The sequence below is a fragment of the Sus scrofa genome, chromosome 1 (genome assembly GCF_054392235.1).
Source record: "Sus scrofa isolate SSC_HxYL_T2T_F1_AM1 chromosome 1, Sscrofa_HxYL_maternal_Yorkshire_Landrace_v2.0, whole genome shotgun sequence".
NCBI lineage: Eukaryota > Metazoa > Chordata > Mammalia > Artiodactyla > Suidae > Sus > Sus scrofa.
Genome location: NC_139383.1, coordinates 146,167,444 through 146,183,901, shown reverse-complemented (window position 1 = coordinate 146,183,901; position 16,458 = coordinate 146,167,444). Strand labels below are relative to the sequence as shown.

The 16,458-nt window shown below is 42.1% G+C and overlaps 1 protein-coding gene across 15 annotated transcripts in view; it reads left to right on the top strand.

The window, feature by feature from the left end:
• The window catches only part of FMN1 (formin 1), a 467,182-nt gene that overhangs the window by 286,263 nt on the left and 164,461 nt on the right, over positions 1-16,458 (top strand). For all 15 annotated transcript variants that reach the window (XR_014814775.1, XM_084975416.1, XM_084975406.1 and 12 more), the window contains 2 exons: positions 12,701-12,762; positions 14,806-14,894. Coding sequence is in view for 14 of the 15 variants with exons in the window: in XM_084975416.1 (XP_084831542.1) it covers positions 12,701-12,762; positions 14,806-14,894 (151 nt within the window). In the remaining variant the exon portion in view is untranslated. The remainder of the gene's footprint in view (positions 1-12,700; positions 12,763-14,805; positions 14,895-16,458) is intronic.

Here is a 16,458-nt window from a genome sequence, read left to right as displayed (position 1 = left end):
TAGAGAAGGAGCTTTTGCCGTAGAGGGAAGAAGGCATGTGAGAAGGAGACAGCTAGAATATATAAATTACCTGTCCATGACAGTTGTTTCAGAGCAAAGTGCTGGAAAGGCAGGCAGCATCCTGACCAGGAAGGTGTCTTGAACATACAAGAAGTTTGAACGTTACCCCATCACTGACGGGGAGTCAGAATTTTAAAATTTAAGAGGGGGCAGTGCTGTGATCTAATTTTTGAGTGCAGAAATAGCTCTCCAGCCAGGGAAGGCTGGTCTCCAAGGCCTTTCATGCTCTGGCTACAGCCCATATCTCCTGCCTCACCTCTCCTCTCACTGAACTGCGACTACAGTGCTCCTCTGATTCCTTAAACAGGCCAGGTTCTTTCCTTCTTCCATGTCTTTGAAGGCACAGTGCATTCCCTAAGTTTGAAAAGCTTTACCACCCCACTCTTTATAGCTCCCTCCTTTTCTTTAGTAGGTCTCAGTGAACACCTCAAAGAGGCCCTCCCAGACCCTTCTTTCTAATTTAAGTCCCCTTAAGTTAATCCTCTTATTTTCTACGCAGCATTTAGTATTTTATTTGTTCATCTGCTTATGTTCTCACTCACTCCCCACTACCTGAATGTAAGCTCCAAGAGGGAGACTGCTCACTGATGTGTCCCTGGCACCTTCTGCTGGCACATAGGCAATGGTCATCAAGTGTTTGTTGAATGAATAAACAAAAATAATACCGTAGGTGGATAGAGCTGTTAGAAAGGGATTGTGATTGTTGACATAATAAGTGACAAAGGCCACAGCTAAGGCTGAGTTTGTGGAAACGTAGAGGAAAGCACATATAAAGGCTATTTGGAGAGAGTTAGCTCCATCAGATTCAAGCAGTGATGGAGAAATCATATGTGTACCTTAGGTTTCTGGCTTCACCAAGAATGTGTATAATGATGCCCCCAAAATGAAGTAGAAATACAAGGGGGAAAGCATGGATAGAAGCAGAAAGGTTGATTTTCTTTTGGGTGATTTGAGTCTGAGATGACTGGTGACGTTTAAGTGAGTGAGCAGTGAGCATCTGAAAATCCTGGCCTGATGTTTAGTAGATAGGACTAGGTTAAAGAGAGAACATCCCCACAAAGGCAGCCACACTTAATCTGTTTCTCTCTATTCCAATAGAGCATCTTGTAGGAGAATGCCAAATCTCCATACTGACTGAAGTTTAAAGCACTGCGTGACTCAAGGCAATACCTTGGTTGTGGAGGAAGAATAGTTTCAGGAGACTGACCATCATGCTGTAGCCCTTGTATTTGGTCCAGGAGAGATTCTGAATAAGTGATTTACTTCTTGATGGTTTTCCATCTGCTAAACTGGATGACTTATAGTTAAGAGCATTTGGCATTTTCAGACACAGTGACTGCCTACATGATTGTAAATTAATGTTTTCATTCTATATTAGTGATTTCCTAGTATCCTCTCCCCAGGGGAGATGGAAAATTGCTGTTGACTATTCTTGATATCAACCTCCATATGCATTGCAACAGACTAGGTGCCAGAAGCCTCCTGGCACCCATTTGGAATTTCCCGTACACTTGGAATTCATATTTATAATATTTAATCTAAAATCAAAATAAAACATTTTTCAGTTTAGTTCCTTCTAGTCTGGAATCTCAGTTTGGGCGTTTAGCTACATCAAAGACTATTTTTCTGTGTAGGAATCTCAAGTCAAAATGTAAAAGAATGTCAGTTAGTTGTATGCCCAGAGTCTAAAACCCAGATCTGAGAATACCCACTGGACTTTGCTCCCTTTTACCTGATAATTTCAAGAAATCTCTGTCAAGGTTTATGCCAGTGTCTAAAACATAATGAATTTCTCCAGGCATCTGAAATCCACCATGAATTGTTTAGGGCTTTTCTGAGGAACATTTTAATTCTAGCCCAGAAGACCTATACCCAAGAGCCAAAATTTTTATCATGTACCCCTACCAGTATAAAGGCTTTAGAGCGTGTTCTCAAGATCTGTTTTTAAGAGCTTGTACATCATGTAAATGTGTGACCAAACTAATATTCACATTATAAGACATATGCAAAAATGTGAATTAAAATGAGAGTATTTCTAAATGTCTTGCTAATTTTGATGGCGCTAGGTTCTCAAGAGGGAATATCTCAAGGCTTATTGTATAAATAGGGTGAGGCTCATTATTAAGAATAGTGGATTTAAACCCACATTTCAGTCTGTTGATAAACTTTGTTGTAATTTATGAAGGTCAACATCTTGGCAAATCCAATTCAACTGTCTTTGCTTCTGAGTCATTCCACGACTGAGGAAGAGCATGTTTTAGCAGTTGAAGGGTCCACTCTGCCATTTTTCTTACCGTTGATGGATTATCTTCAATCTGGGGTTTCTCTGCCAGAATCTTTTGAACTAGCTTCTTTATTTGGTCAACTTTAGTTTCGTTAAAACCAGATTTTAGAACGAGAAGGCTTTATTTAATTGCCCCACCACCAGCAAATTGTAGTATGTTGAAAATAAGATGAGGATGCCACGTGTGAAGGCGTTGCTCCTCCAATGGTGACGGGTGATCCTGACCTGCTGACATGCTGAATGAAGGTGCCAGGGTCAGTTGGCTTACTAAACACAGGCAAAGCTCAATGCTTAAAGAAAGCTTTGGATGAATAGAAACTGTAGCTTTAACACAACTGTATTTCCTTCCCCACCTTTCCTTTCCCCCCATCAAGTCTAAAACACCTGAGCAACGGGATTCCCACCCAACCTCTCTCTGAACCACTGTGCATTCCTCCGCTCTCTGAGCTGAGTCCAGAAAGCAGAGGGTGGCATTTCTTTGTACTTTACCTTCAGGCGACTGGCTGAGACCATCCAATCTGCCTGGAATGTAATTTTGGCTTAAAAGAACCAGAACTAATGGAAGAACAGAAGCAGCTTAACCCAAACTGTTTCTCATTCCACTGCCCCACCGAGAATGGGAGGGATGAAGGAGGAGGGAGTTCTGTGAATGTTATGCCTGTGCCCTTCTTTGAGGTTTGAACCATGGACAATTTTAATTGCACCTATAAAGTGGCACCTTGGGCACCTTCTGGCATAGTACATGTCTGGACTCAGGCAAGAATTGGGATTTTTGCTTTATAAGACTGAGTGATTTTGAGCTTTTGGAATAGATAAGTGTGTCCCTTTTGGGACTGTCATTTCTTTCACCTGCCAGACAGTTCCTCTTTATTTCGTAATTTACACTCACCTCCTGTTTCCATCAAAGTTCAAATTAAGGTCTGTACCAGCTGACACAATGAGCATTTGGCAATGTTGATAAAACCGTAAAATATATTCCCTTGATAGTTCCTATTCTTTATGTGTCTGAAGGCAAATTATATTTGTGTTTCTTCATTCTTTGTGCCTTTGCTTCCTTTTTTAGTTGGTTCTGGCATGCAGTATGAAATTGCAATTATTAATATCTTTTTAAGAAAATTGGACTTTATGTAACTGTAAATTTTCTTTTGCTATTTGTATTTTCTTCTATTTTCTTTCTTTTCAAATTCCAGGTTTCTTTTTTTTTCCTGGAGATTGTTTTTTGCTATGATTGGAACCACAATAGTGATTACTGTCAACAACTGCAAGTAGTTAACAAAGATTGGAGTTCAGTCGTCTTATGACATGTATTAAGAGAGTACATTAATAGCTTGGAGAAATCTATTTGATACTCTGTGGTAGCCTACATGGGGAAAGAATCTGAAAAATAATGGATATATATGAATATGTATGGCTGATTCACTTTGCTGTACCTGAAATTAACACAACATTGGAAGTCACCTATATTCAATAAAAGTTATTATTTTTTAAAAACACAGCATATTAGAACTGAATTAAGTATTAGGGATAATTAAATAATGGTGAGACGATGGATGTGTATAATATACAGATGGCAATTTCATGGCCTGGGCTGTGTATGGGTCCCACTTGGAGACTGCTGATTAGTGAAAAAAGCATATGATGCCATTCAGAGGCAAAGGTTTCTATGTGGACTGTTGTGGGTAGTTAGTTCACTGATTTTCTTAAAATGATTTTTTTTTTCCATTATAGCTGGTTTACAGTGTTATGTCAATTTTCTACTGTACAGCAAAGTGACCCAGTCACACACACATATATATATGCACACATTCTTTTTCTCACATTATCCTCCATCATGCTCCATCGCAAATGACTAGATATAGTTCCGTATGCTATACAACAGGATCTCATTGCTTATCTACTCTAAATGCAGTAGTTTGCATCTATTAACCCCAGATTCCAAGTCCATCCCACTCCCTCCACTTACCCCCTTGGCAACCACAAGTCTGTTTTCCAAGTCCATGGGTTTCTTTTCTGTGGAAAGGTTCATTTGTGCCATATATTAGATTCCAGATATAAGGGATATCATATGGTATTTGTCTTTCTCTCTGACATACTTAGTATGAGAGTCTCTAGTTCCATCCATGTTGCTGCAAATGGCATTATTTTGTTCTTTTTTATGGCTGAGTAGTATTCCATTGTGTATATATACCACATCTTAATCCACTCATCTGTTGATGGACATTTAGGTTGTTTTCATGTTGATTTTTTTTAAGATGGTATGAATTTTAGGTATAGTGATCATTTATGGCCTAACGCTAAGAATAAAAGAAGGACAATCATAGTCCAGTAAACTTGGTTCTGAAACAGAGCTTGGGAAATCATGCTGTGTGACTTCTTGCCTCAGTTTCATTACCTGTAAAACTCATGACAGCAGTAGCACCCACCTCATATGAATACATGTAACATGCTTAGAAGAGGGCCTGCCACACAGGAAGCTCCCAATAAATGCCACCTACTAATTTATGAAGTCTTCATTTGCAGTTAGAGCTGCCTGTTTTCTCTACCTTCTGCTGGAGTGCACAGAGGTGCCTTTCAGCTGCCTGATAATTGCTGCCCCCAGCATGTCATCTGGATCCATGCATGGGCTGAGGCTTGGTGAGGACCTGTGTCTGCACAGCTGTGCCTGGTGCCAGTCAAAGGAGGAACATCAGTGGGGAAAGAGTGAGGCATGTGGAGGAAGGGTTGTAGGAGAGCTGTGACCATTGCAAAGAGATGTGGGTACAGAGCTGTCTGTGGCACAGGGTCTGTGCAGCTCCTGTCCTGGTCTCTGCATGGTCCTCCCACGCTCCACACTCCCCTCTGCCTTCTTTTCAGCTCTTGGCCAGTTTCATCACAGGGTTGGTCTTCCTTCTCAGTGATGGCCTTGGGGTTGAGCGCTGAGACTGTGGTACGACGCTCCTGACCCGCCTTTCCTCTGCTTTCTGATTCACCCACAGCCTCCTTCGTTCCACGACCCCATGTCTTCTCCTTTTTTCTTGGGAGAGATCAGAGGATTTGGTTTATGGGAGTTTTAGGGGGTAGCTTGCCTGAGAGTTTAAAAAACAAAACAACACCTCAAGGCCCTTTATGTTACTTTTCCCATTGCTTTCTCTTAAATGATTTATCAATCCCTAAAAATATCAGTAATTTAGGCAAGCAGCTAAGTTTCATGTGGGCTATTTGGAAGCTAATATTGTTAACAAAATAATTGCTATTAATCAAATCATTCTCTTCACCTTTGCTTTTTGGGACTGAGGATAAATGAAGTCCACTTGCAAATGATTTTTAAACACCCGCTTATGAAAGGTATCATGCCAGCTACTGAAGGACATAGAAAAAAATCATACACTGGGTTGCATAGAGGCCCCTTTTCAAACCAACATCAGCCAAAGCCTGGTAAACCAGCCGAACCCCATCTGTCTGTGACATCTTCCACACCTTGCATAACCAGATTTACTTTGGCTGATCAAACAGACTGAGGAGTATGCCTTTGCTACTACCTCAATCTGCCACGTGTTTCTGGCCCAAAGGTACTCCTTCAGTCCACAAGAACAGCTCCTTTAAGTAAGTACGTGTTTGTTTTTTTGTTTTTTGTTTTTTTTTTTACTAATTAGAAACTCCTTCAGAACAGTGAAGGTTGTCATTCTGTGTTTATCTGGACGAAGGTGTGCTTGGGGATAGAAAAGCATTCAGGGTGAAAAACGGCTGGGTGGCTGTCTCCTTACCCTGCGCTTGTGAAAAGCCGCCTTCACACCAGAGAGGGAATTTACCTATTGTGTGAGCCCCTGACCCTGAAGCAGGCACCTAGTTTTTATGTGCGCCTGTTAGTTTGAATTTGTGATACTGATCTGCTTTTTGTCCCTGCTGACGGTTATTCTATCTTAATGGGCAAAACACGGCTCTAATGACCCCGGCATATATAATTCTCGAAGTACAGAGCCGCCACCAGAGGACCACATAAAAATGTTTGCCTCAATTTCCCTGCACAAAAGGAGCCCAGAAACCAGACTTGCCTGAGTAACAGATTTTTAAAGGTAAAGGAACCCAATAAAATTACCAGCTTTTCACAGCGTGTGTCTACTTCCTTTCGACATATTGTGAGGTGTAGGTGAAATATTCTAACTGAACTGACAGTGTGAGTGGGGTAACTAAAGAGAGAGGGAGATAAAAGTAAACCCCACCAGCGATGATTGATTTTGCAGTAGCAGTGAGTCGTCGGGGTCTCGCCTTTGTGGGTTTGGCACTTCACCTTTCTGACACCATCTGCAGGAGTGTTAGTATAATGAGCCCGGTACAGATGGGAGCAAAGCCTTGAGTTTCTTGGAATTACTGTATCCGGGCTTTGAGGTGCACTGGAGAATTGTGTAGGCTGGGTATTGGCTTATTCCACCTACACGATAAATGGGGCATTTGTGTGTGTGTGAGAGAGAGACATGCTTTTAAAGGTCAGAGTGGAGGTCCTGATCCTAGGGAACACCATTTTAATCAGTGACTGATTTCTTTTCTACCTTGTAATCTTCAGTTAACTAACAAAATAGGTTCATGGAATGCTTCTTAGTTTGATGGTAAGCGCCTTCAAGAATTGATTCTCGGAATTCCCTGGTGGTATAGCGAATTAAAGATCCGACATTGTCACTGCTGCGGTTCGGGTTGCTGCTGTGGTGGAGGTTTAATCCTTGGCCCAGGAAATTTTGCATGCCATGACCACAGCCAAAGAAAAAGAAAACAGAAAAAATATCAGTTCTCTAATACAGTGCCCCATTTTCCCATATTTAGGGACTAGAATGAGCAGGTATTGATTCTCGCCTTTTTTATTTTTTCAGTTTTTGAAATGTTATTGAAGTAGAGTTGGTCTATAAGGTTGTGATAATTTCTGTTGTAAAACAAAGTGATTCAGTAATACATGTGAACACATCCATTCTCTTTCAGATTCTTTTTTTTTTAATTTTTAAATTTTTTCTTTTCTTCTTTTCACGGCCACATCTTCGGCATATGGAAGTTCCCAGGATAGGGGCCTAATCAGAGCTGCAGCTGCCAGTCTACACCATAACCACAGCCACAGCAATGCCAGATTTGAGCTCGACTTTGACCTACACCACAACTCACAGCAACGCCAGATCTTTAACCCCTAAGCAAGATTAAGGATTGAACCTACATCTTCATGGATACTAGTCAGGTTCTTAACCTGCTAAGCCACCACAGGAACTCCCTCATACATTGGGTAGAGTTCCCTGTGCTATACAGCAGGTCCCCGTTGGCCATGGCCTTTTGTGGGAACTTAACATGGTAAATAGGAGGCAGGATTATGTATATGCAAGACAACTCTCTTAAGAGTCACAGGACTTAGGCTCTTTTTATGTTTAAGGCCATTGGCCAGTAACCTAACCTTCTTTGGCTAGTAGGATAGAAATAATAGAAATAATTTAATTTCCTTACACTCCTGGGCTAAATATCTTCTAGTGCTGCCTCCACCTCTGAGTTTCATTTTACTTTTGTAAGATCTTTACCTGGAGGAGGAGAAACCTCGGTGAATACTTGGTGTTTGCCCTAAATTAATCTCTCCATCTACTTCTTCCTGTTCCCCACTCCTCCCCCAGATCCTGGGAGAGGTTATCAGGCCTGGCCAGCTTGCAAGCTCCTCTGCCTCTTTGCACCATGACCCAGCTTCTTCCCACACATCTAGACCTAAAGCCTCAGTGGTTTGACACCCAGCTTCCTCAGTTCCAGAGCCTAGTAGGTGACATCAACCTGCAGCATTCTGTAGCCTCTCTCCCTGGTCCTGTTCATTCTGTCCACAGTACTTTGGGTTTTGCTACCTCTTCCCCGCTGGATTAGGTTCAAAACCAGTCTTTCCGAAGTTTGATCTGTCTTACGTCATAGAGCCTGGTCACATTTCCTCTCCTACTCATAATTGCTTGGTGCCTCCCTGTCATGTTACAAGTGCACCCCGAGCTTCTCACCATGGCCTTCAGGATCCCACAAGACCTTGCTCCAAACTGCATGTAAGCAATGTTCTCATCAAGCCAGAATTGGACTCCCTGGAATCCCCTGCATGCTCCCTGAGCCTGTCTGCATCTGCTTCATTCCACAAGGAACGTCTCACATCTTTCCCATTGACTGTCACTGGCACCTTCAATTTGCAAATCGTTATTGCTTGGAATGGATTTGGCTTGATTCATGGTGATTAATAAGTGGATGCTTCAGGTGTCTGAAGGAAGCAACATCACAGTTGTATTTCTACCCATACCTGTTTTTCTAAAGTGATACTGCTGTTTAAAACACTTTTGTAGCTAAACAACAAAGACCTACAGCATAGCACAGGGAACTATATTCAATATCTGTAATAAACCATAATGGAAAAGCATATGAAAAAGAATATATATGTGTATAAAACTGAATCCTACTTTCCTATACATGAAACTAACACGGCATTGTAAATCAACTACACTTCAATAAAACATAAAATTAAAAAATAAAACACTTTTGGAGTCCTTACGGCTCAGTGGGTTAAGGACCTGTCACTGCTGTGGTTCAGGTCACTGCTGTGATGCTGGTTTGATCCCTGGCCCAGGAACTTCCACCTGCCATGGACATGGCCAAAAAAATTTTTTTAATAAAAAAGTAAAACACTTTTAAAGGGTAAGAATGAAGGGAAAGATATTTTCTTTATTCTTTAACATGAGAAAATTCACTTGTTAAGCTTAGCTATTTTTTGGTATGGAATATTCAGGCAAGCTGTGTATCAGTTCTGAGTGTGCGGATGGAGCCCAATGATGCAGCTCTACTGACTAGGCCTTGATTTTTTTTTAATGGGGACGAGTTGGGGTGGCAAACAACCTTAATTCAGATATACCACCTCATAGTATAATATTTTTATCTGTCAGAAGTCCTAGCCCTTTTAAAAGTGTATTTTCTTCTTCAAAATGCCATAATCTCTTTGCCAAGAAACTTTTCCTGACACCTAGCTAAAGGATGGGTTCTATGGGATTCTATCCCATCCATAAACATTCATTTTACTCCTGTTAGAGCCCAGGGACTATGGTATGTGTATTATCAAATAAATGCAGTATCAAACGATCCCTGACTGTAGGGCTTCTACAATCCAGTGCAAAAAAGAAGACTCTTACTGATACCAGTTCTTAAAATCAACTCTTTTCCCCCTATATAACTTATGATTGTGGGGCCAGGGGAGAGAAAAAGACTGAGTACTTAATGATCCAGAGGTCATGGGGTGTCCTTCAAGGAAAGATTTCACCGAGGCCTTGGAGGATGAGGTGTGGAAAGGGAGGAAACCGTGGTGTGTTCAGGGATGGAGAGGTGGGTGTGTGTCTGGAGCACAGGGTGCATGGGAACAGTGGAAGTGGTAAAAGGTGAGACTGGAAGTATAACTGGGAACCAGGAAAGGAATGGGCTTAAAAATCTGGCTATGACATGTGGACTTTACTCAATGCTTAAAGGAAAGGCATTTGAGGTATTTTAAACATTAAAGTAAAATTTTGAGACCTGTGTTTTTAAAAACACCAACTTGGGAGATATGATGAAGGATGGATTGGTTGGAAAGATGGACATGAGAGAGAAAAAATGGGTTAGCTTTCTAAAATGGACTCAAAGCTTTCTTCTATTTCCCTTAAGACATTCGCTACTTTGTTTTTCTGTGATTAGTTATTTGTGCATTTACCTTTTCTATGAATAATGCTTCCTGACGTTGGACCTCGAGCAGGCTTTTGAAGGACCAAAAGGGTTTAAGACCACTGCTCCCCTCTGAAACACTCAAGAATTCTAGAACATTTCATATATAACACAAACTACTCAGTGGTTGCAGTCTTCTTTCTCTAATTCTTTCCAGATGGTAAAGGAGATAAAGCATTAACAAACATTGAGACACACTCACCATGCATATTTTTAAAATCATATTAGCCGTAGTTCATAGGTACCATTCCATGTTCATACCATGCTCTGTGTGCTGAGCCATACATCCATCCTACCTCACTTAATATTTTCAGTAAATGGAATTGGACCCATTTTACAGATAGGTTGAGGCTCAGAGAGCTGAATCCACCAGGATCATGTAGTAAGTTTTGTTCCCTTTGCAGTAGTCAGCTCGGTCTTTTTCTGTCCCTTGACCTTGTTCCCTCATCAAGGTAAGAAACCTCCTCTGCACTTCCCTCTCCTGGAAGGCTCTTCTCCTGGACACTCACGGAACTGATCTGCTCAGGTCTTAGCTTAAATGTCACCTCCTCAAGGAAGCCTTCGTCGATCTGTGTCTCTAACATTGCTCGCTTCTCTCCTTGACTTTCTTCCTAGTGTATCATCATCTGAAACTGTTTACTTGTTTTATTTTTTGTCCCCTAAGCATATAAGCTGGAGTGTAAATCTCTTGAGTCAGCTCGAGACTGTCTTAGACACTTTTGATTTATATAATCACAGTATTTTAGAACAGTGTCTAGAACTTGGTGCAGGTTCAACAAATATTTATTCAAGGGATGGGTGAATGAATGAACAAACATTGCCAGAACCCACACTTGTGCTCCTGTCCTAGCCTCCCTGCTTGTTTTCCTCAGCTAACCTAGCACACTGGACTGGAATTGGCCGAGGATATCACCCGTCAAGCTGTGTATCTGGGACCTAGACTGATGAACTTCTAAAAATCAAATATTTACTCACTCAGAAAAGAAGTAAACAGATGATTCTCCTTAAGAGATTGCTTGCTTATATCTAAGCTTGCAGTTCGTGTGCAGGATAGTTTAGATGTGAACATTTCAGATAAATTATTTTTGGAATTTTACCTTTTCTTATTGCATTACTGTTGGTTGATTTTTATGGAAGACTATTGGAATTCACATAAAATAGCCATTGCTCCTGGCTATTTTTTTTGGTTTTTAAAGCATCAGACACTTAAAGATGCCTAGTCCATCTACTAAGTTGGAGAATAAATTAGTGAATTCATATGAGCTCCACATACAACATAACAGTCTTGGGAGGGTAAGTTCTTTCCTTCCTTCCTCAAATGACATTTTCCTTTTGTGGTTTCAGACTGGCCTTTTCAGAAGTGCAGTTTTCCTTTGTGTTGGTGGCATCTGAGATGACTGACTTTGTCACTAGCTTATAATAACCTCTTCTTTTCTTACCACCCCACATAGCTAGGAATGGCTTGCTGATTAACTCCCAAGTTAGAGAAGGTGGCCTGTGAAGGAATTTTAAGTACATTTCTCGGTGTTCTGTGAAGTTACATGATCTCAGCTCAGTTAATTAACTTTGTTAAAATTGTATAAAGGGATTCATATGACTCTAAACTACAGAAGGAGCAAAACAGTTTGAAAGCAACCTGCCCTTTGCCTTGATCCCCACCTTCTCCAAAAACCATAGTGTAATGCCTACAAACAGGATAATGGTCGACGAGCAAAATTTTAAGGCATTCTAAATATCACTGGTTGGTTTAATAAAATTAATTAGCCTGCCACGGAGAAAATTTACTAGCGTGCTGGTTAATTTCACAATGTAAAGTCAGAGAAGGGAGGTGGGGTTGAGGGAACAAGCCTTATTAGTTTTGAATAATTATTTAAAGATGTGGAGCTGCCTCTTTCAAACACTTTGATTGCCAAATCCATTAAGGCTTTTAAAATCTCAATGTTTGTATGCCGGTATAGATGGGAAGGAATCCCTCTAGATGGAATCATAGGCATATTCGTTAACAGCCAAATGACTTTTTTAAGATACAGAACAACGAGTAGAATCCAAATAAAACCATGGGAATGAGAACTTGCCTTAAGACTGGCTCATGGGAGGTTTCCATAATCTTAATTTGCCATTGATGCAATTATTGCTTTTTCTTGTCTTTTTAATCCAAACAAGATGTCTGCAGCGGCCATGTAAAGGTGTCTAAAATCACATGCCTGAATTCATTTAATTTGCCAACATCGTCTCTTTTCTCTCTCTCTCTCTCTTCCTGGTAATGGGCAAGAGTCAGTTCTGGTGCCTTAGGTACTAAATCTCTTCAATTACCAGCTGGGAAGAAAGATTTAAAATTGTGTTTCAAACCTACAAACCGATTTAGTTTTAAAGCACAAACACTTCTCCTGTGGAGCCTAAATTAAACTACAGAAAGGATGCAGAGCTTGAGGAATTACACCAAGGCTCAGGCCAGTGATCGGAACCATGTTGGTTTCCTTCATGGGGGCCCCTGGTGCAAAAGGAAAGGTGCACAGGAACATGGCAAAGACAGCCAATGTGAGGGGCAATGCTACATTGCTTGGAAGCTAGACATGGAGCAGATGTTCTTGTAGGGGAGTCTAATCTACCCTTTCATCCTTTTCCTCTTTTCCTCTCGGTGCTCGGCAGCCATCTTTAACGTGGATGATTCTGTGGTAGATCTGGAGACCCTGGCGGCCTTATATGAAAACGTGAGTATCAAACACCTACAGAGCCAGAGTGTGCAGATTTTTCTATCTTAACTAGCTTTAAAAAATGCTAGTATATAAAAAGATGGTTACATTTGACTCCTTCCCCCTGAGAAATCGCTGAGCCATTCATGTTCTTTGGCAACGGGGATTTTGACATGGCATGGAAGAGATTAAGGCACAGGAACACAGCTCAGATGAGAGCAAATACAAGGAAAGCATTAGTTCTTGAACCCCCACCCCCACCCCACTGTGGTATCTGGATTAGATTTCTTTTGCAAGGGCGGGCAGTTCAATATGAAGATGTTTCAAAGTGAAGACCACTTCTGTGCCATGGAACCAAGCCCCGTGGCTTGCAGTCAGAGTAATGAAAGTAAATTCCCAGTTTAATATTGGTGTGCACTACTACCATCCTCTGGTGAATGGGGATGCTGTTGCCAGCTTGGATGGTTACTTTTAGTCCAAATAAGCTGATGGCACTGAATGTGGGAAATGGTCTAGGATGGTGGTGTGTCTAGAATGAGATACTCTTAGGTATCCAGCTCTACCACTGACTGCTAAGTGACTTTGGGCCAGTTAAACTCCTTCAACCTGTTTGATTATCAGTACATTGGGGATAATAATTGTGAGCATTGAAAGATTCAATATATACAGCAGTAGCCATGTATTTTGAAAACAAAGAGTACTATACATGTATATGGTCTTTAAACGTGGATTATATGCACAAACAACCAGCATAGCAGTTCTCTGGTGGCTCAGCAAGTTAAGGATCCAGTGTTGTCGCTGCTGTGGTGCAGATTTGATCCTGGCCCAGGAACTTCCCCATGCCAGAGATGTGGCCAAAAAAAAAAAAAAAGAAAGAAAGAAAAAAGAGAAAGAAATAACCAGAGTAATTAGCTGACATAGAGTCACAATTCACTGTTCTGGCTCACCGACTCTGTTAGGATCGGAAAAAATAGATTGAACCAGATTCTCCTTACTGAGGTAATGGTATTTCCCAGGAAGCTGCCTGGAGTTCTACAACATGCTCTGGTTACTGAGGGCAAAATATGATTTATTTCAATATTTAAGTCTAGTGGGACCTTAAGTCTCTCATAGAAAATGTCCATAGAGTGATAATCTGGCCTAGTGGGATTGCCAATACCCTTCACATTTTTTACATTCTTTGTTTATATTAGGAATGGTTTAGAGCGACTGGATGGTAACTTCTGTTTCTATCAGTAAAGCTTTCATTAATAGATAAGTGGGTGCACAAAAACTAGGCCCCTGGGAGCTAATGGGGGCATTTGTGGAGTACCTGGTGGGAAGCATGGTTTTATAGCAAAAGTTATTCCAAGTCAGGCTCTTTCCCAGGTTCTCAGTGTCAGCCTTAGTAGAGTCATCTATCAAACGAGGCTACAGGACTTGATGTTGAAGGACTTTGTAAAATGGCAAAGTGCTTTCCAGATGCTTTCTGTTGTTATCTCAGGCTCAGGCTGTGCACATGGTTGGTACTTGTTAGCCTTCAGTGGAGGTAAGCTACGGACAGCTGGAAGTTGTATGCTGGATAAATTGAGAAAGAATGTGACTAAATGCCAATATAAGTGGTGTAGACAACACATGCTTAGAAAATTCAGGAAGAAAGAATCTGTTGATGGGAAATTTTGAAATCGGGAGCCTATAGAAGTTAGGAGCATTGTTCTGAGGATGAGAAAGCGAGTGCTAAAGACAGCTGGACCCATAGCCTACCTTCCCGGGGCAGACATGGGGGACTCAAAGGGAGAGATCAAACAGCATGGCTTCTGTATCTAGCAAAAGTCACTTTTTACCATTGTTTGGTTTAGCCAGTGATTCTCAACTATTAGCATGGATCAGAATCAGCTGGAGGGCTCTCTGAGGCCCATCCCTGAAGTTCCTTACATCCAAGGTGGGGCCATCATTTGGTATTTCTAACTAGTGACAGGGGATGCTGTGGCTGCTGGTCCAGAGACCACAGTGGGAGACGCAGTGGTTTAGACAGATTCTCATTGCTCATTTGTTGTGTGTTTTGTTTCTGTTCCAATACAGAGAGCCCAAGAGGATGAACTCGTTAAAATAAGAAAGTATTATGAGACATCCAAGGAGGAAGAATGGAAGCTGCTGGATAAACCTGAGCAGTAAGGACGCTTGAACTCTTTTCTGTTAGGCCAGAAGGAGAAGGGCCGTCCCATCTCCCTGCCTCCCAGCTCCAAATAACCCAATCTAAACTGTGCTGAGCTAAGTCACAGCAGCCTCATTCCCGTGACCTATTGCATGCAGCAGCGTGACCTGACTGCCGGGAAAGGCAGCCGGGAGATTTGTGCTGCTGGGTGTCAGGCCTCAGACCCTCACCCCACCCCTTGTGACTCCCCGGTTCTTGTTCTAGCAACTTGTTAATTCCTCCTAGACTAAACATTCTGACCAAAAGGGTAACTGAGGAAGGAAGAAGTTATTGCTGTTTTAAGGTTCTGCCGATGCAGTTAAAGAAGATGATGTCAGAGACACAGAATTCAAATTGATTTTCCTAAATGTCAGAGCCAGTAAATGTAGCCTCTGTGTGCCAGCTTTCTCCCCAGCTTCTCCACCTGTTCTGCCCAAACTGGATGTGACTTTTTCATCCCCCACTTTGCATGGGCTTGTGCTTCTCTCCATTTACTGTCTAGAGGTGTCTGCTTTCTCTTGCTGGGTATGTTGTTCCACACACTTTGAAAACCCAGAACCATAGTGCTTAAGTGAGTGACTCCTGTCCTTGGCCAGGCTCTTGGGGTCTGAAAACCATGGGGTCAGCTTCTGGGGCTCTGCAGCACCCCCCAGGCTCCATCCAGACTCTGTGAGGTTGTGGGATGGATCCCCAGTGAACAGAGGGCTCCTTTGCCTGTTGCTGTGCTTCCTGTTCAACACAGGCTGCCCCTTCCAGGGGATAGGAAAGGGGATAGGAAAAAGGAAGTTGATTGGGTTTAGGGTAACAGGTTGGCCTAGTGACATCCATGGATTGGTGTCTTGTTCTGAAACCTTCACACCTTGTCCTTGGTTCCTCAGAATGCCCCACTCCACATGGGTCCCAGGGTATTTCAGCCCAGAAAACCATCTCTCCATGGTTGGGCGGGGGATTTCTAGGTTTACTCAGTTATTGACAAACCTTTATGATAATTTGGGGAACCTTAGATGATGGGCTCTCATGTGGAGCATATGCCAGGCATCTCCCCACCAACACACACCCACTGTTGGTTCATGAAGCCTGAGGAATGCTGTGAATCAGTGCAGATGGGCTCCCTGCCCTTCTGTTCCATCAACTTGGGCCACCCTCCTTATCAACCCCAACCCTTACCCATCCCATCTGGTGGTCCACTCCCAAGTCGTGTTTCCTAAGATAATAAATTAATTCCCATGAAGGTGCTAATAACTGATAATGGAAAGTTTGGATTCAAGGCCCTGGAAAGTATTTGAGGACTGTCTTGGTCACCTTGAGCTGCTGTAACAAAGTGCCCTAAACCGGTTGACTTAACAGCAATAGACATTTATTTCTCATGGTTCCTGAGGCTGGGACCCTGAGATCCAGGGGCCAGCCTGGCAGGGTCCTGGTGAGAACCCTCTTCCAGGTTGCAGACTGCCAACTTCCATTTGTATCCTCACGTGGCAGAGAGCAAAGAGAGGAGGCCAGCCCTTGTGTCTTTTCTCCAAAGGGCATTCGCTTCTCCTAAG